The 19,444-nt window shown below is 41.0% G+C and overlaps 1 protein-coding gene across 1 annotated transcript; it reads left to right on the top strand.

Moving 5' to 3' along the window:
• Positions 1-4,833: 4,833 nt before the first annotated feature.
• Positions 4,834-18,696, top strand: IL1R2 (interleukin 1 receptor type 2). Its single transcript, XM_015647966.3, has 9 exons — positions 4,834-5,036; positions 6,590-6,717; positions 6,815-7,073; positions 9,213-9,387; positions 10,757-10,931; positions 11,922-11,987; positions 12,707-12,842; positions 15,105-15,250; positions 16,545-18,696. The coding sequence occupies exons 1-9, from the start codon at positions 4,987-4,989 to the stop codon at positions 16,670-16,672; spliced, it is 1,263 nt and encodes a 420-aa protein (XP_015503452.1). The 5' UTR covers positions 4,834-4,986; the 3' UTR covers positions 16,673-18,696.
• Positions 18,697-19,444: the final 748 nt, after the last annotated feature.

Here is a 19,444-nt window from a genome sequence, read left to right as displayed (position 1 = left end):
GTCTGAATGAAAACTCTTCCAGCTTGTAATTAAAGAAAATCTGCATAGCAAAGCAATAGTATTGTTAAAATTTCTTCTTTTTCTTTTCAAAATATGATTGATAGCAATGTTTTGAACAAATAACTTCCAATATTGTTTTGTGTAAAATCCTCCCAGAGTCTTTAAAAACAGTTGCTGAAATGATGAGTTCCCTTTCAACCTGGTACAGAGCATTATCTGCTGGAGAAGGGCATAAGTAAGGACATTTGATGTCTGAAACCCCCGCCGAGATCAGTTTTGCTACCCCATGTGTATTCGTACTCTTGTTACACGGTCAGCTGTTATAACAGAACACTCAAAGCTTGGCTGGTGGTAACTGTTTTTATTAAAACAAATGTGTTCGTTAACCTGGATAATGATACAAAATCTGACTTTCTTCAGTGTTTCATGGTGTGTGTCTACCAAGTGAACAGACAAAAGATAAAAAGATAGACTGTGCCTCCCTGCTCTTTATTGCAAGCAAGTATGGTCTTGCAGCATCACTTGGTTGCTTCTGTATTTCTTTTTTAGAACAATGGTGTTGTTTGGATTGGTTCTATTTCTTCTGAACTGATCTGATTTCTCCTGATTCCTGCTGTCAAATACACTGGTTCTTCCCCCGCTTCTTCATTTAGTATATTTTGCATCTAATTATTTGCTATTCATTCATTGCTGTATTCATTCATTGCTATTCACTCTATTTCTATACCCACTCTTCCGTTATATCACAGATCCAGAGCAAGTCTTGCTCAATTTTTTCTGAAGCAACTCTTGATGCCAGTCAGAATTGCTGGTCATTGTGCCACTACACACAGGACAAGCACAAAGAGAGAATGCCAAGTATGACTGCAACTTCGTTGTCTCTGTTTCTATACCATATGGACTTTCATGTGTTGTCTCCCACCCCAGCCCCCTCCAAATCCTGTGATAATGAATTACACATTTATGTAGTGGAATAGAGAACAAATACCTTGGGTAATTGTATCTGCTACATTTATTTCATATGACTGCTTCTTAAAACAAGTATGTGAAATATATTTGCGTGTCAAAAGGACAATAAATCTAAGACAAATGAAAGATTTACTGCCTGCATTACATAAATGACTTCATCTTCTTGGTGAGACAAATACTTGATTCAGGAACATGTAATAAAGAAGTAATGTTTAACATTATCCTCCCAGTACACCTACAATAATGTATGATCTGTACCAGCACAATTTTTCCTTTATCACAGACCATACGTTTGTAACTGTTTTGTAGCTATGAAGTTACTTTTTACACACTAAATTTAAGTTCAGCCAAAAAAAAGCTATTATGAACAAAAATCTTTGTCATCTGTTTTTCTCTTTGCCTCTGAAATCCCTGTTTACTGGGTTGGCTGCTTAAGCCAAGCACCGTAACTGGTTTAGAAACTTTCTTTTGTCCCTGTTGTTTTTGCTCATGTAACTCTATATGATTTCATGGTCCTCAACTGGACATAGTTCCTCCTCTGTCTGCTGTTACTGTGGGATTTTTGTAATGACTGCTGTGTTTTTAAATCCCTCAACACTTCTCACATGAAAGACCAGAGAGCACTTTATGTTTTTTCACATATTAAAAAGACTGATCATGATTGCAAGCAAACACTATGATTTTGGAACTGGTGGAAAAGAAAAAGCTAGTCAGCAGTCTTAGGCTTGATTTTTTCCTAGCATGTCCCTAGTGCCCCTACTGACTCACTGTCTATGGTCTGAGAAGATGCCAAAGTGGTGGGAAATGTCTGCTTGCTGTTCTCCTTGGCATTGCTGGGTCCCAGCCAGCCCTACCTCCCAGCCCTGACTTGGCAAGTGACCGTGTGAATGCTGCAGCCTTGCCTGGAGCCCTGCACTAAGGCATGGTGAGTGCTGTGTGCTGCAGGCTTGCTCCATCTGAGCAGGGGGGATGGCTGGTAGCTTGGGAAAGAAGCAGGAACCTCAGTGTGTTTGTAGCAAGTTGCGGGTTGGTCTCTTTTCCCAGGTAACAAGTGACGGCACAAGAGTCAACTTGCTACCTCAAGTTGTAGCAGGGAAGGTTTAGATTAGATATCAGGAAAAAATTCTTCACTGAAAGGATAGGCAGGATTTGGAATATACTGCCCAAGGAAGTAGTGAAGTCACCATCCCTGGAAGTGTTTAAAAGGTGTATGGATATGGCACTTGGGGATGTGGTTTAGTGATGAACATGGTGGCGCTGTGTTAAACCACAAAATGGTTGCTCTTGATAATCTCAGAGGTTTATTTCAAAACTGAATGGTTCTGTGGATGGCCCAGATTACAAAGATATAGGGGCAGCAACGTTGGGGCCCTACTATGGTCTGCTTGGCATGCCTTTTCCATCCCCAGTGTCCCTGGAGCCCTAGGCTCTCTTACTCTGATCCCTAACCCTAACCCTATCCCTGATCAAAATTCAGCATATCTGTGTACCATTTTATCCACAAGAGAAGGAAGAGCAATAAGAGATTTTTTTACTTTTACTGTCATTTGAGATATGCACTAGGATGCCTTGATGTCTAAACTGTCACTATTTAGTAGTTTAGAATCCTCTTCAGTTCAGTTTATAGGGAGAGCAGTATCACTTTACTGCTTTCAACAAACTCAGCTTTGTAACAGTACTCCATCACTGCTTTTCCACATAGCATCATATATCAAGTAGGCTGTGGCCAGGGATGATTTTCTACTTCAAATAAAATCCAGCAAACCCCACTTTTTCAGAAATAATTTCTTTATTTCACCAGTCTATGGCTGTGTGAATGTGCACAGAGACTCTGGGCCCCTCTAGACATTACTTTGACCCTTGTACCCTGTTAATTTCTACACTGAGGGTCTCCCCCTCCCTGACCCTTCCAGCTCTTGAGAGTATAATTATTTTTCAAGTCTGCCTGCTTTCTATTGCAGTGAAAGTGTCTTTGGAAATCCCAGGAACCTGTAGTGGTGAGACAATCTAACCCAGCCACAGCTGCTCTGGCCAAACTAGCACTCCCTCATGACAAAGTGGATCCCTTGGCACATTGCCTTCTGTTTTTCCCACTTAGTCATACACAACTGGGGTATGTCAGCACTTATTCCTCTGGCTAAGCATGAAAATTCTCATATTCTTGGAGTCTGTTGTGCATTGTGCTAATCCCTCTGTTTAGTCTTTCTCTTTCTGTCACACTTATTTGGTGATTCTCAGTCCTTTCCTTTTCTGTGCTCCTCAAAACCCCATCTTGGAACTGTGCACAAGGGTATTATAAATTATTAAAACCAGGTTTGCTCATATCAATAAGCCCAAGAACATGTGTTGGTACAATAGTTGTGGTTTACTTTGCATCTGCTTGCCAGTCAGCTTTCAACATTCAATATTTCTTAATGCCTTGTCACCTTATACTTTTGTGAACCAGAGAAATTTTCTTCAGTTTTTAATTGGATGAAGTTTGCTCAGCCAAACTGGATAAAGAATAAATAACAAAGTCCAAGGGATTGCAGTTCTTGGATGCCAAACATTATCAGCCACAGAGCCACTATAACAGGCTAAGTTCCTCCAGGAGAGACAGCAAAACCTGGGAGCTGCTATAGGAAGCTGGTGCATAAACTGCCCCTTGTAGAAATGGTGTAATCCCCATTCCATGACGTCTGAATTTCCATTTTCCCTTCCATTCACTGGGGATAATGAGCAAACACACCTTGCTTATGGAGGCCTTTTGAAAGTCTCTGTTGCAAGGAACTTCCAGAACACTAGATATGTCTTGATATTTTGATTATTTTATTGGCATGTCCAAGGACAGCAAAATCCACCCAACTGTGGCAAGGTACTGCATGTAGCCCTGGTGTGGGAAATATCTATCTAGTGAGATGAGCAACGAGTGAGACATATGGGGAATAGTCTGGTCTTCAAGTTAGGAATTTCACAGCTAAGCTCCAGCATCTTGAGCTGTATAAATGAATCATCAGCAGAGTGAAACCACAGAATGACACCAGCTTCCCTAAGAGAGTCTCTCTCTCTATATATATAGCTGCTAGACTTGCACATTTCTGTTTATAAATACTCAGTGATAGCTAACCACAAAATGAAGCAGCCTTCTCAGCAGACATCTACTAAAGAAAAATAAAATTCTTGTTCTATCTTTCATTTCTTCCTGAGTTATTCTAAACCAGACTTTTTGTACCTCCAGATAAACAATTGAAACTTGAGTTACTCATACTTCTGCATGTGATCAAGATATTTTCTGGATAAAAAGACAGCCAGGACGAAACTCTTCTGAAGAAAGCTGTTGAAAAGTGTTGGTCCTTGTTAGATGTATCTGAGGATATTAGTCTATCTGGGAACTGCAGTCCCTCACTTGATTGCCCTCTTTTAAAAGACTGGAACTGCCACAATTCATAATCCTTTTCTTACTCCTCCTCATAAGCCTGAAAACCATAATTTGCTTCTAGCTGTTACTTCTTTATACCCCAGTACAAGAGAGCTTTAATGCAGGCTGTCACACTAAAATGGATGTTATCAGAGGAAAGGGGAATCAGCACATTTGTGATTCACCAGCGATCTGGGAAATCACAGAAGATTTATGTTGTCCATGAAGAGCTTGATAAACCACAAAATGTGAAGATTGCAATTATTTAGCTGCTGACTATGCTGCAGTGTACCTTTTATTACCCATGAAAATTTTCTTCTTGAGGTAGCGTGTGAAATAGTCATGTGAAGACATGAGTGTATGCAAGCTACCATTCGTCAGAAAAGGGGAAAATTAGTCATATATTTAGCAGTCATTTCCCCTTTTTTTGGGAAATCCAAACATATTTTCTCTGTGTCCGTGCCTCTGTTTCTCTTATCCTCACTCTACGTAAGGAAAGAAAGTTGGGTCTAAAACGTTATTTGGTTTTGACACAAATCTGATTGGGCAATGAGAGTCAAATTTCCGCTGTGTGCTGACCTCAACCTTATATAAGGTCCTCACTAGGAATTTTCAGTCTGATGGCTTCTTTTTGTGAGACACTTTTGGCTGAAAGACTACAGAAACATAGGTAAGTGAATCTGATTGAAATTTGGGAATGGAAACCTTCCCTAAACCCCCAAATGATGTAGAGATTATGGAGATTGTTAGTTACTAAACCAAAGGGACCAGAAAGCTATCAACAGAAAAACCAATAATTTTTGTCAGGCAAAGGATCTGAAGAGAGAGAAACCCACCTGTTAAAGGGTATCAATGTGAACCACGGGGCTTGTTAATGCCTCTAGCACCTGGTTCAGGTATAGCTGAGACAGGCTAGAGCTACCAATTCACTGTAAACATATGCAGACATAAGAGTAGGGGAGATGACCCATGGTTATGAAACAGTGTTATTGAGCAAGAGGTTGGTTTTGTGGTGGTGTAGAGATGACAATAAGCTGGAAATAGTTTATTGTAGTAAAACTACTATCAGATGTCAGGTAAGTATAGGTACTAGAGCAGGATGAAATTTGGATTAAAACCATGATGGAAGTATGAGCATGACAGGATACAAAAATATACCCAAAGAATATGAATATGGCTTTGTTAAACTGGTAGAAATATTTATTTTTGCTTTTGATCTGAAATAGTTGTACAGTCATTTAATATTCATCATAGTTTTAAGGTAAGGTTAAATGCATGCAATTTCCATTTCTGTATATAAAATGGAAATAGTGTAATGTAAAATGTGGATATGTGTACTGTATTTCTTATAAATTCCTTACATAGAGCATAAACTAATGCCTCTATCCAGCATGTTTTATATATTTTTGCCCATGGCACACCAATGTGAAGCATAATCAATCAACTGAGTAGTGGGAGCTGAGGCTTCCTGGCAGAGCAGAAGTATTCAGTGATGTACACAGACACTGCCATGCTCATGCCAGTCCTATACAGATGATACTTGATGAATGACTGGCAGAGGAGAATTTTGTTTTCCCTTAGAAGTCTATCTGATTTTCAGGACAGGTTGTTCAGGGTTTTCCTTATTTTTTATTTTTTTAATTTTTTTTTAAGAACAGATAGTAATAGTGTCCATGCTGAAAACTAGTGCACCACCAGAAAGATGGGTATACATGCCATGGGAATCAATGTTTTTTTTTGTCCTAACAGAAACATTTGTTGGAGTCAAGAAAGCTTGGCTCTGCTTGTAGCAGGAAGTTTTCCTGCAGCCTGATTTACACTAGCTGGCCTACTTTGCTCCTGTGTTCACCCAAGCTACAACACTACAGCTCACTCAAAGCAGCTGACCCGAACCTCAGTCACATCTTATTGCAAAATAAGCAGAGCTAAATTTTTCCACACGTAGCTGTTGCTCTGAAAAGCTGTGGGGACAGCAGCATCTTGTGGTGTGCTGTTTTCATCTTCTGGAGTGAAAGGGAAGGGCCAGAAGTGATATGTTTGTGCCAAGCCAGATGCTCTGGTTCCACCGTTCAGCCCCATAAACTAGGGATGGAGACACCTTTCTGCTCACTGAGGATGGACCAAAGCTCCCCAGATCTGGAGTGAGAAAAATAGCAGTTAATTCTTAGGATAATATTGAGTATTTTGGTTATATAATCTGTCTTGTAATAAACTTCCTTGTAGATTTCAAAACACTTTCCTTCAACCCTCTCCTGATTTCCTGTGGAAAAAAATGCATGAGCTCTTCCTTGTCCTGGTGATGTGTACAGTGGGTGCCTCTGCTTTCAGACTCCAGCAAGTAAAAAACATAGGTAAGTGTATATTTGTCTTTTTTCTTCTGTTTCCCTCACCATTTTTTTTTAATGTTCCTGTCTGACAGTAATATAAAAATATCTCTGATTTATATAGAAAACTGCCCAGATCACACCGTGTTTTTCAAACACTACCATGAATTACATGAAGAACCTGTGGTTCTGAAATGCCCTTTCCCCAGATACAAACATTCGGATTTCTCCACCTTGATCCCTAATATCACATGGTATAAAAATGGTTCAAACACCATGATATCAGGAAGAGATGAAGATACAAGAATCTGGGCAAAAGGAAATGCACTCTGGTTTTTACCAGTGATGCTAGAAGACTCAGGAGTATATATCTGCACAAAAAGGTGGGTATATAAAAGAAAATCTAGTTCACTAACAAAATGACTATGTCTGAATGTATTACCTTGATTTTAAACTCTGGTTATATTCAGAGCATTTCTGGATAAGATAATTTCCTTGCTGACCTTATTAGAGAGAAAAAACATGGGAAGTCAGGGCCCTTAGAGAATGCTGTGTGTCTCCTGTAAGTACAGTACTGAAATTTGGATAAATTGTGGAACAGCGTTGACACTTTGGCTACAATCTCATTGGAGAACATAGAGAGTTTTTTCTAGCTACCTCTGAGCCAGTCAGTGCTATGGCAAGTGGGGCATGCTGCAGGAAGCGGGTTTGCTGAGCACAAATAACCTTGTTGCACCTCAGATTGCTGTATGAAGCCTATATAAGGCATTGTGGCTCTGCAATGGCTTTCCCCTTCCCTCTTCCATATCCCTGGTTTTCACTTTTCTTTCAAGTCACATTTTAAACAAGAATTTGATTGGCTTGGTATTGTTGGAAGACCTTTCATGAGACCCAGTGTGTGGTATCAGACTTGTGGTGTTGCAGTGAGTTGAGACTTTAGCCACGGCTCTTTTCAGCTCTATTGGTATTTTTTTTTTTTCTGAGTGTTTTCAATCTGACAGCGCACTGTACCATGTCAAAAGAGGTGCCAGGGTCTGAATTTGTTGACGACTGAGGAAGGCAAAAAAATCCCATCACCCTTAGAGCCTGAACTTCTGAAGATGATCCAGGTCCCTGTCCCCTGCTATGTCCTGCAGCCAGCCTGCCTCTCAGTATACCTCTAGCACTTGGCTCTGGGGTTTATACTAGAGAACATATCTCTACATCCCTGGAGCTGCTTGTGAAGAGCATGGTCTCCTTGCTTGCAAGGCACACCTTAATAGAGATATGTGTCAGCAGTAGAAGTGATAGGCAAATTGAAAAATCATGCTCAGCATGTTGAGTTGGTCTTTCTCCACATCTCAGCAGCAATTTCAGTTGTGGAGCAGAAGATAAGATACTGACAGTGAAGCCCAAATGGCAAAATGTTACAAATACTGTTCTAGAGCAGAGTAATTGCCTGAGATGTTTAAGAGTGCTCTTTAATCCCTTTTTGGACTATTCTGCCTCACTTTGTCAATATATAACTCTACAGCAGTGTTACTGAGAGATCTAGTAAAATGCTGTGGAATTTGTTTGAAAAAGACATGCAAGAGCCAAGTAGATAACTTCATTGTTAACATTATAGTAGGATTAATAAAGTGCAAGCAAATTACATTTCCCTTGCAAATTGTCTCACAGGGAATTCAGCAGATCTTTTTATCAACTCTGTGAAATGAAGGTAGCAGCAAACTATCACAGATCTCTGCTTCTGTATTCTGTGGAGCAAGTATTTTGGGTCTGGGCATCTGGCCTGTACGTGACAGATGGCCACAGTGTCCTGGCAATAGTGTCAGTCTGTATGCTTGCAGTCTACAGCTGCTCTCCTGGAGGTGGCAGCCCGGCCCCCCTGGCTTTGCTGGCCCCTTAAACGATCATGCACTGTCCTGAGGCATTTCAGAAGCAGGCTTCCAGAGTTGTAAAGGATGGAATTTAATCATCTACCTCCCCTAGCGCAGTCTTCTTTGAGACTGGAAGTGATTGTCACTTGGTGCCAGAAAGAAAAGTTGAATATTGTGAACCTTTCAAGGGCAGAATTCCTTCTTTGCTATGCAAAATTATATGTACTCGCAGAAATATTTATGGTTGTGCAACAGTAACTGCAGATGTATTGTAATACATGCTTTAAGCTTGTTATTTAATCATTAAGGTTTTCAAAACCTTTTCCAAGGAAATGGGGCAGGGTTCATGACACACCTGCTACTTCAGGTTAACATGTTCCTCCTCCTTACAAAGTTAAAATTGTGCTGCAGCCTAAATGTGCACAGGAAACTCGTTGTACTAAAAAGAAAAGAAAAGACTGAAGGTCTGAGGCAGACATGTGTCAGCAACAAGTTTAGATTGTGCCAAAAGAACACTACCAGTGATTTTACAGCATCCCTCTTGGTATGATCTCAGTCTTGGCCTCTGTTAAGGAGGGAAATGGAGCCAGGAGGAAACCAAGAGTGTCATTTGAGTTTCCCTCCTCACTCTTGGTGGCTCACCTCTCCCTGCTCTGTCTGCAGGAACTCCTCCTACTGTGCCGAGGTCTCCATCCACCTCACAGTTGTGGAGAAAACAGCTGCTCGGGAGATTGCCTATCACCAGGTCCTCTTCACTTTCACCTCTGGAAAGATTGTTTGTCCCGACCTGTGGGATTTTACACCAAACAGGACAAGCCTGGAGCTCAAGTGGTACAAGGTAGAACATTTACTTCCTCTTTGTGCACAGCCTCATCTCAACTTGGCACATAAATCTCCACTTTATGTTTCTCCTGAACATCATGTTGTTTAAATCACTAGCATAGTGTAATACACTGGGAACTTTGGGGCAGATGTATGCATTTTAGGAAAAGTTCTCTGGGGCACACTCAGCACAGGCTGAAGTGTTCCACATGTTTTGTGCTCTCACCGGCAGTGCAACTGTTTATAAGGCTAGATTACTTACCCAACTCCAGGGTTTGCCATCTGATATCAGGTCCTCTTCTTTGGCACTGTGCTTCTTTTTATGGCCCCTCTAGTGAATCCCATAAAGTGGAACCTCCCAGGGATACTGCCTCCATGTTCAGGTGGGGTATCTTTCATTAACCAACTGGAATACACCATTTGGTAATACTAGATGAATTAGATAATGCTTGGAGTGTTCTCTTGCCTAGCTGGCCAGTTTGCTGCTTTTCAAGTAGGCAAGCCTGGTTTTGCCTCTAAGATCAAAAACAATGTCCCTGGCTGTTAAATTTCACACTGGAGAACAGGGGATTCTTCTCCATTTCCATAATAATTTGGTTTAGTTTTCATTTACACTCCCACTATGCACTGCCTTGTGCAGCTGTAGCCTTACCATAGGATGCAGTACACAGGCTGGCTTGCAGTGCCTCGGTTATGATCTGTACCATACCAGCAAAATGTTGCTACTTAGGACTCCCTTCAGAAGAGGGAACATAACCCACTTTATCTAAGCAAAAGGCTGCCCCCTCAATATGGCTCTTGTTACAAACGTATGAAGGAGCTACCCTGCCTTCATGAGGAAGGAACAGAATTTCTCCTAGCAGGTCTCCAGCCCATGTGTGAACAGAGCCTTAGGGATACAAAGCAGGAATTTCTAATAATTTATAGGGTAAGTAACAGTTATGTGTAATCCTGAGTGATTACAAGTATTTGTCTTCAAAGAATGCCTTAGAATATTATGCTTTTGAGTTCATGTATGGAAAGTGATAACATTGTGAAAAGCTCCATGGGTACTAAAATCTTATGTGACTGCTCTTAAGTTGACTCAAGGAAGAGCCTATGATACATTTTCTATCTTAAAATACACACTTTATGGAAGAGCTATGCACACACATTATAGATAGATTAATATAGCAATTCTTCACACTTCGTATAGTGCCACAAGGCATTTTAGAGATGGATACACATTAAAAGAACTTGTGCTTTGGTGGGAAAGCAGAACTGCTCAGATTTCCCAGTGATAAGTAAATGTCTAACAACAGAGAGACAGAGATAATTTGTCTGAGAGTTACAGGGTGTAACCATAGCTATCTGAGTCATAACACCAGTTTCTGTCCTTTCTCCAGGATGCTCTGCCTTTGGAAGATGACAATGAAAGATTCATCATTCTGAAAGGTTCAGCGTCTCTGATCATGGCATCTGTGCTACCGACAGATGCAGGGTATTACACCTGCAAGATGTCATTTCCATTTGAAGGTGTGGAGTATGAAATCACCAGGACAATTCAACTGGAGACTGTTGGTAAATATAGTATCGGATGATCGGGGGATGGAGAACCTCTCATACAAGGAAAGGCTGAGAGAACTGGGTTTATTCAGCTTGAGAAAGAGAAGGCTTTGGTGTGATCTAATTTCAAACTGAAAGAGGGCAGGTTGAGATTAGCTGTTGTGAGGAAGTTTTTTACTGTGAGGGTAGTGGGGCACTGGCACAGGTTGCCCAGAGAAGTTGTGGATGCCAACCCCACCTTCCTGGAAGTGTTCAGGGCTGGGTTGGATGGGGATTTGGGCAACCTGGTCTAGTGGAAAGTGTCCCTGCCCATGGCAGGAGGGTTGGAACTAGTGGTCCTAGGAACCTTTTAGGAAAGGTTTTAGGAGCCTTTAAGGCTCCTTCCAACCTAAACTATTCTGTGGTTCTATGATTCAATGATGGACATATTAAAACATTATAGCACATAAGAAAACCTCTTAATTGCTAATGAAAATCTTGAGAGAAGCTCACGCTCAGCCTTTCAGCTATGCCAAGGGAATGCTTGTCCTGCCCCTGATGGGGCTCCCACAGCACCCCTGGCCTGGCAGCGGTCTCTCCTGCGAGCACTCCGTTGTTAAACGGAATAGTTGATGTCTTGGGGGCAGGAGGGGGTGTGCCAGTGCTCAGGGCTTCAGGGCAGCTCGGCGATGAGGTCCTTGGCGGGGACAGGCCGCTGTGTGGCGGAGCGGCGCGAGCGGCGCGGGGCCCGGGGCGCTGCTGCGCACAGCGGCCGGCAGGGGGCGCTCGTGCCGCACACGCCTCACGCCGTCCCTGAGGGCCGGGCGGGGAGCGGGATCCTGCCCGTCCCCACAGCCCAGGGGCTCCGGCTCGGAACGGCGAACCCCTGCTTGCCAGCGGGCCTAGCAATCAAACCCTTCCCTGGGACACGACAGCTGTTGGGTGAAGTGGCATGTTTCGGGTGCTGGGGCCCTGCCCACATTTTCTCTTGTCTTAGCACTGACTCTGTTCTCTTTTTCTGCCAAGAACAAGAGAAGAGAATTACCCCGATAATTGTGTATCCAGCCCAAAAGACAACATCAGCTGCTCTTGGTAAGCCCCAACATTGTATTTGGAAACGTTTAATCAGAAAAAAAAAAAAATAGAAAAAAAGGCGTAATTTGTTGGCATAAATTGTTGTAGGTTTTTGATCTCAATTATATTACTTGAGGGTTGGTGCTGAACTGCTCTTTGCTTTTTAATGTCTACAACCAGATGCTGTCTCCTGTATATATTGATATACTTCCATATAATATAGATACAAATCAGTCTGGAGTCTCTGTATTCCTGAGTTACATTAATTTTAACGATAAAAAAGTTTCAGAAATTTTGCAAAATCACTTTATCCCTGGTCCCACCTTCAGCTGAATGTCCTCACCCACAGCACCTCTGAGTGAAGCCGTGCTGCTGGTTTAATGCAGTTGCTCCAGAGGGGTTAACCACACGGTGCCCTTTGGGCAGCACTGGGTCAGAAAGGGCAAGGCCACAGGGCCACCACAGCCTTGCCTCTAGGGAATGTGTTTAGTGCCAGAGTTGCTAAGTGTTGCAATAGGCAAATTGTTTGGTTAGCAGCAGGAAGGACTAACCACACTGAAGGTTCTTGCTGCTAAGGAGTAGGGGATCAAAAGCAATCTGGAGATTAACTTCAGTTTTGAAAGCAGTGGTTCTTGACGTGTGTGAGATCTCCCATTGGAGTTGTTGGTTTTCACCAAAAGAAAGAGTAATTCTTCATAGGTATCCAAATTGTTTTTCAATCTTTATTTTTTTGACAGGCTCCAAGATGACTCTCCCATGCAAAGTGTTTGTTGGGCTGAGCAGCCATTTTCAAACTGATGTGGAATGGCTAGCAAATGACACCAGCATTGACGTGGTTTATAAACAAAGCAGAGTTACAGAGGGGGAACGACAGTAAGTCTGGCTGAAAGTGCTTCCTTGTGCTTATTGTTCTAACCTAGAGTGCTACAGGCACTCTTGGTGCAGCTGAATGCCAAGTAATGAAATGGGAAATGGAGAGATCTAAAGTGAGAGTGAGAACCAAGGTAAAAAAAGAGGAGGCAAGCAAAAAAACCCAAGCCCAACCCAGTCAGTGAAATAAATTTTTATCTCAGTTTTTTTTGTTACATGATAGTTTTCAAATGAGCCAACTTTGATACAAACTTTTAAGCACATTTTTATGAGCAAGTGAGCTGTTGTAAGGGCTGACTGCAGCAGAAAGCAGGGAGATTTGATCCCAGTGCTTCTCTTCTCTCACTTCTTGCCCCATGCAAACAAAGTGGCAACATTCTCTCCCTGATATTCATGGGGTTCTCTGAATACACTAACACAACAGAAAATTATCTAGTGGTTTGATGGTTTTTGTTTTCTAAATGACATTGTGTTTCCCCCTAAACTTGTTCTTTTCTGCATTAGTGAATGAAACTGACTCACACAGACACCCGCTGAGTGCTAGAACAGATGCTAGAGTAGCACTGAAGGGAATGCTAGTGGGAGGGAGAAACAAGATGTTCCACATCCTCTTGCCCTGATTCATTGTGTCTCCCAGTCTGGAGGAGCCTTCTTTCAGCTGCCTCATAGCTGCACACCTCAAGGCTTTTCCACTAGGAAAGGGAAAGATACCTGCTTTCTGTACCTGTAGTGTGTTACTTGAGTAACTCACTACATCCAGGAACACCTCTGGTGTTTTTGTAAATGTGAGCTAAAATTTCTGACTGAAATCTCTTAATTGAGGGCCAAGGCAGCTTGTTTTGTTTCTTGTTTCATGAAGCTCAGAATGTCCAAAAAGAGCATTACCCTTGCCTGGTGGCTTTGCCTGTTCTGGTGGATAGAGCCAGAAGGTTCCTTGGCTCCGGGATGCCACTGCCTCACTGTTATATGCTAAACTGGTCACACACCAGCTAGCACCTTCCCAAAAGGTTTCTGGCTACTAATTAAGGTTTAGCATGGGCTAGGAACCATTTCCAACAGAGTTTGGGGAGGTGTCATCCGTGTTTTGAGGGACAAGAATGTTTAACCATTATGGATGTGAGATGAGTTTGGCAATTTGTGGCCACCAGTGCCAGATAACAGCCTGGTCATGCTGCAGCCAGATGTAACACAGGAACTCAGCTGTATGCCCAAGCCTTTAGGTGTTTTCCCATTCCCCACAGCATGACTGGGAAAATTAATTTATAGTCTTGTTTACAAGTGAAAATGAATTGAACCTGTGGCCAGGAACCATAAAAATGTGCTGCAGCTATAGTCTCTACTGGCTTTAGAATAGAGTAGCACTTTCTTACTTGGACTTTAAAAAATATTTTTGTTATGCCTCTCACTATCATTACTGTTGTTATATGGTATCATGCAATTGCACAAGGACAGTGACAGTGACAGCTGAGGTTCCTGCAGGACCTACAGTGTCTGATACACCCCAGCTCTGCTGGAAGCTTTCATTATGGCAGTATGACAAACAGCTCAAATGCCTCTGGAAGACAAATTCCCTGTAGAAATCTTTGGCAAAGAGCTCCTGGGAGGAGCACCTAGGGAATCCCATTGCTGACATGCAACGAAGGCTTATTGGTAACTGCTTTGGAAATGACTAAAAGATATTAAGGGAAAATGTTTGCCTCCAGCTAAAAAACACTTTCAAATAGTGGGACTCCTAAAATAATCATGTTGAAATTACCTGGAAACTTCTTGGACAGTTTCTTGATCTCGGTATTGAGCTATTGGCTTTGAGCATGTGATTGACAGGAATGGTGGTTCAGCTTTCTCAGAGAACCTTTGCAGGGTTATGATCTCCATATGTCCTCTTCCAGCTGATCATAAGAATTAAGCTCAGGTGGTCAGAGAGAAGGAATTGGGTCCTTGCACAGTGTTGTGACGTGAGCTCAAAGATACACAGAATTCCACTTGCCTTTTTCCCCTCCCTTGTCTTTATTTTTGCAAGACAAATGCAGGTATTGTTTTCCCTCTAGACTCCAAAAGTTCAGAATAGGTACTGCCCACTGAGACTCAAGAAGTTAGCACAACTGGGCTGAAGACAACAGGCATCCTTGAGTGCTGAGGGGCTGGTTCAGAAATGAACCAATATCCAGTGCATTTTCTTGCAATGTGCTGTTAGAATGAATGTATCAAATAGAGAAAAAACATCTTATTAAAATATTTAACATTAAATCTTTCTTATTCTTACAGAGAAATAGTAGAAAATGGTGAAAACTTTATTGAAGTACCACTGATTTTTGATTCTGTTGAAGAAGTGGACTTTTACACAGACTTTACTTGCCTGGCCCAGAACACATATGGATACCAAGTACTGCCAACAAGGGTCAAGCAGGAAGGTAGTTATTTTTACTACTAATTTTGGATAATTTTTATTATTATTCTAATGCTAAATTATCTCTTGACCTGTTTATACTGTAAGAGCTAGTGTTGGGATGAGTTACTGCCTGGGGAAAATCTGGTGGCCTTTTTTACCTGTAGTCTTTGATACAGCCTGTTCACAAAAAGCACCTTCTGTAGGTCATTTACTGACATTTTATGCAGGGGTAAGGATCTGTCTGTGCTGATATATCTGTTTGTTTGATAACACTCCAATCTAGATACACTTTGTGAAATAATTTTCCAGTGAGACTACTAGCAAACTCTCTTTGCAGCAAATTTCTTCCAGTTCCTCAACAAATAGGGGAAAAAAAAGACAATAACATAATAAATTATTAGTATTCCTTTTCTTCATACACAGACAACTGCAAAAATAACAAGAAGTGTAAATTATGATGGGCGTTATTATTTTGGCTCCTAGTGATGGGAAGAGAAGACCCAAACTCAGCGCAATTAATGTTTGCAGTGCGATAAACCATTGGCCAAGAGCCAGCTGTATAAACAGTGTGAAGCAATGCTAATTGTTTCTTTGCATGACGTTGGTGAATCACTAAAGCTTGCTCACACTGTCTTAGAAAGGCACATGAACATATTCAGACTTCACTATCAGTTATGACTCACTCCAGGACCCTATGATGAGGGATTTGTACTCTTTTTGCTGGATCATACGCTGCCCTCGTCTTCCATGAGCCACATAGGAATAACTACAGAGGAGGCAATACATATTGGAATATTACCAGAATGGTCTGGACAGACACTGGTGTTGGAAATTAGCCGGATTTGGGAAGAAGTTCTGAGTTTTGGGTTGATCATTACTAATTTATAAGCTTCTCTGTAGGAAAAAAATATTCACACAACTTGAGGGTGGACTAACTGTTAAGTATTCCTGCTCCACACAGTGCTTGGATTTCCTGCTTGTAATGTCTCTGCTTCTAACAAACCAAGACAGAAAGCACACAGCTGATCTGATCAGGGGTTCAGAAAGTTCAGTGGATGCAAAAGATTGAACTTTAAATTCTCACTCTCTGTTGTTTTCCAGTCCTTCCTCCTGTCTTGATGAACACATTTCCCAGAGTGCTCAATCAATAGGTCTCTTCCTTTCAAAGGCGATAGGCCCTGATGGAAGGTTAACTTGCAGACATCCTTTTTATTGTCATTTCTCCTCTTCCCACTTGAGATTAGAGAACTATGTTCCTGGGAGTTTGCTGGGGTTTTTTTCTGTTTTTCTAATATTTAATTTGTTTACTTTTCCAGCTGTTGGTCTGTCCTGGTACATTGCAATGATTCCTGTTGCACTGGCCTGTGTGATCGTGGGAGGGATATGCATGCACAAGTGCTGGAAGCAGAGAGCTGATAAAGGATATACAACACCAAAGGTTTAAAATCCACTTGGTTTTCCAGCTTCCAACAGAACAAAAAATCGCCCTGGCTATCTTTCACATCAGACAGAGAGAGCGTTTCAGACCTGATATCCTGCATTCCCAACAGACTGATAATAACAGCTCTTTCCCACTGTTCCCAGTCTGCTATGATCTGATGAAGTTAAGAATATAAGTTTGCATTTATATCCTGCTTAGATGCAGGAAATCTGTGTCTATTGTTTTGCAACTAGGGTGCAATCTGGAGAATTTTGGAACACAAAACTGTGCTCTGGATATGGGAAGAGTAGGAAAAGGGAGGTGCTCTCATCCTTTCTAATTCCAATAGATGTACTGTTTTTTTAAAAAAAGGAAAAGAAACCCCCTAAAATCTAAAAAGGGAAGCTAAGGAGGCTTGCTACAGAAGGACTATTTGACACTAGAGTGAAAAAGGTTTTCCATACAAACAGACTACATTTATTTTACTTCAGTCTAAAAAGAGCCATTTGTTTTCCCTTTTCCAGAGCCAAATGAAGTTGTCATGGCAACTGTATATCTATGAACTTCTCCACAGAAAAAAATAATTTTGTTCACCATTTGGATTACACTTTGCTTAAACAGACTGTCTCAGAATATCTCTCCCCCAGAGATAAATCCGTCTGTATAAGAGATAACTGTACATAGAAGAATTCAGTTCTGTTTTATCTACCAATATGTTGTAGCTAGAGATTCATAGGCAGCTGTAACATGTCATCTTTGCCAAGGAAATAATTGGAGGGATGTTTAAGGGTTTTGAGAGTAATTTGGCTAATAAAAAGTTTATTCCTGAAAGTGATTGGACAGATTGCCAGTAATAATGAGCAGTCTCATGCTTTTGTGCCTCCAGCCCTTTTGTGACCAGTCTGGTGTAGCTTCTGGTTGTGTCCTTTAAATTGCAGTATGCAAATTGATTATACAGAATGCAAAACACTGCTTTTTAGGTTAACCTAGCTGTATTCTAGTCTTGACATAGATCATAAGGGAGCAATAAATAATCAGTGACTATGTTGTACTTTGAGGGTCAGAATGAATAAAATGATTTGGTTACTTCCTCTCTCTTCAAAGAGATACCACTTATGACAGCTGAGAAATTGTTACATGAAATATGTGTATTCTGGAAAAAATTTGGCTCCAAAAAACCAAATTGTAACACACTAGAGAGTGAATGGTCCACATCCATCTGGGAGAGGCCATGACCTTATTCCTTTTCACCACCACTTCTAGTTGTCTCTGAGTTTGGCCCAATAAATGTCTGGAAGGATTCTAAAGAGTAGGATGTGGCTTGAGTTAAGAAATCTTCACTCTGTTAGTGAGAACATTCATATGTAATGAGATTTAAACCAAATCCTCCCTTTAAATACCCTAAATGTTAGTTGTGAAGATACAGTCACGGAGATTAGAGTTCTGACGCAGTTTAGGTCAAGGGCATCCAGAGAACACCACAGGACTCACTGTTTCCACGTGTAGAATATTAAAGATAATAAGGACTACAAGTATTTTATGGGCAGATGGGAAAAAGGTGGATGCAAGTGTGGAGAACAGTCAGATCACTCGGATATCTGTTCTTTGAAGGGAGAAAGCTATAGATGAACTGACCAGTGTTGGAGGGAACATTGAAAATGTTTTAGAAGCATCAGGAATGTTCATTATTTTCAAGCAATTACTAGTCTATACCTAGAGAACAAATTAAGATTGTCAGTAAGTGCAATGTTCAAAAACATGATTTGCTCTTCCTTTCCATCTGTGTCCTCCAAGACTAGGATGATCACATATCTGGATGTAAGTGCAGGGTTGGATTTCACTAAGTATTGGAAAAGAAGCAGAACTTTTGGTATACACAGTACTGGTGCCATAAGAAAGTTAAATACCTCATATCCTTCTCCAAAACAAGAGAAGGAGAAAAAAATATGAATGTAAGATAAAAATTAGGTATTAAGAAAATTTCTGTTACATACTCAGTGGCATTTTGAATAAAAAAGGAAAGTAAAGAAACAAAGGCTTATCTTTTATGTAGTGATGTTTGCTTCTCTGATACTAGTATAATAATATTCTGAAGGCTTTTCATAAGTAGATATCTTCAGGTGAACTACACAGTGTAAATATTTCACAGATACATTTGAACAAGTTATCTGCATAATGTAAAAGCTTTATTCTGATTTGTATCATTATATACAAGGGCAATGTGGTTTATCTGGGTTTTGAAAATGTTGTGCGAAAAAATGGAAAACAAATAAAATCCAAACCAAAATGTTGGTGTGTTAGTTGAGTGGGAAGAAGGATGTCAGGTATGAGATGTCTCTTTGAGGATGGCAGCTCTTTCCCAGACCTAAAAAGTACAGTATTAGGGAACATCACATCAAGGATTCAGAGCTCTGCGCTACAATATTTATTTTCAGAAAAATTATGGATGTAATGAGGACAAGGTCACCTCATTCCATGTGGGTTTATAGCTTTTTCCAGAGAGCTACTCTATCTGCAACACTTCACAGGCACACCTACAGAGGGGAAAAGACTATGGTCTTGGCACCAGTTAACATCCAGGACAGAGGCTTCTCATGCAGAAGTTGTTTTCAGAAAACACTAACTGAGTAATCAACTGTTTTCTAGTTTTCAGTATATGTGATCTTGATGTTATTTATCCATCTAAATAGGCAGCATAACTAATATTTGACCAGCAGCCAAACTGAACCTAAATGTGAAGGGCACCAAATAATTTGATCTGCTGGTTCCCAAACAAAATCCATAAATAAATGTGGG

The sequence above is a fragment of the Parus major genome, chromosome 1 (assembly GCF_001522545.3).
Source record: "Parus major isolate Abel chromosome 1, Parus_major1.1, whole genome shotgun sequence".
Taxonomy (NCBI): Eukaryota; Metazoa; Chordata; class Aves; order Passeriformes; family Paridae; genus Parus; species Parus major.
The sequence above is the reverse complement of the archived record's forward strand: the minus strand, read 5'-3'. Positions and strand labels throughout refer to the sequence as shown.

What these genes read in the sequence shown, in the direction of transcription:
- IL1R2 (XM_015647966.3), top strand. Translation starts at nt 4,987, where the DNA reads ATGGCTTCTTTTTGTGAGACACTTTTGGCTGAAAGACTACAGAAACAT. An exon ending in GTATATATCTGCACAAAAAG is followed by an intron (nt 7,074 to 9,212) that starts GTGGGTATATAA and finishes CTCTGTCTGCAG; the next exon opens with GAACTCCTCCTACTGTGCCG. An exon ending in AATTCAACTGGAGACTGTTG is followed by an intron (nt 10,932 to 11,921) that starts GTAAATATAGTA and finishes TTTTCTGCCAAG; the next exon opens with AACAAGAGAAGAGAATTACC.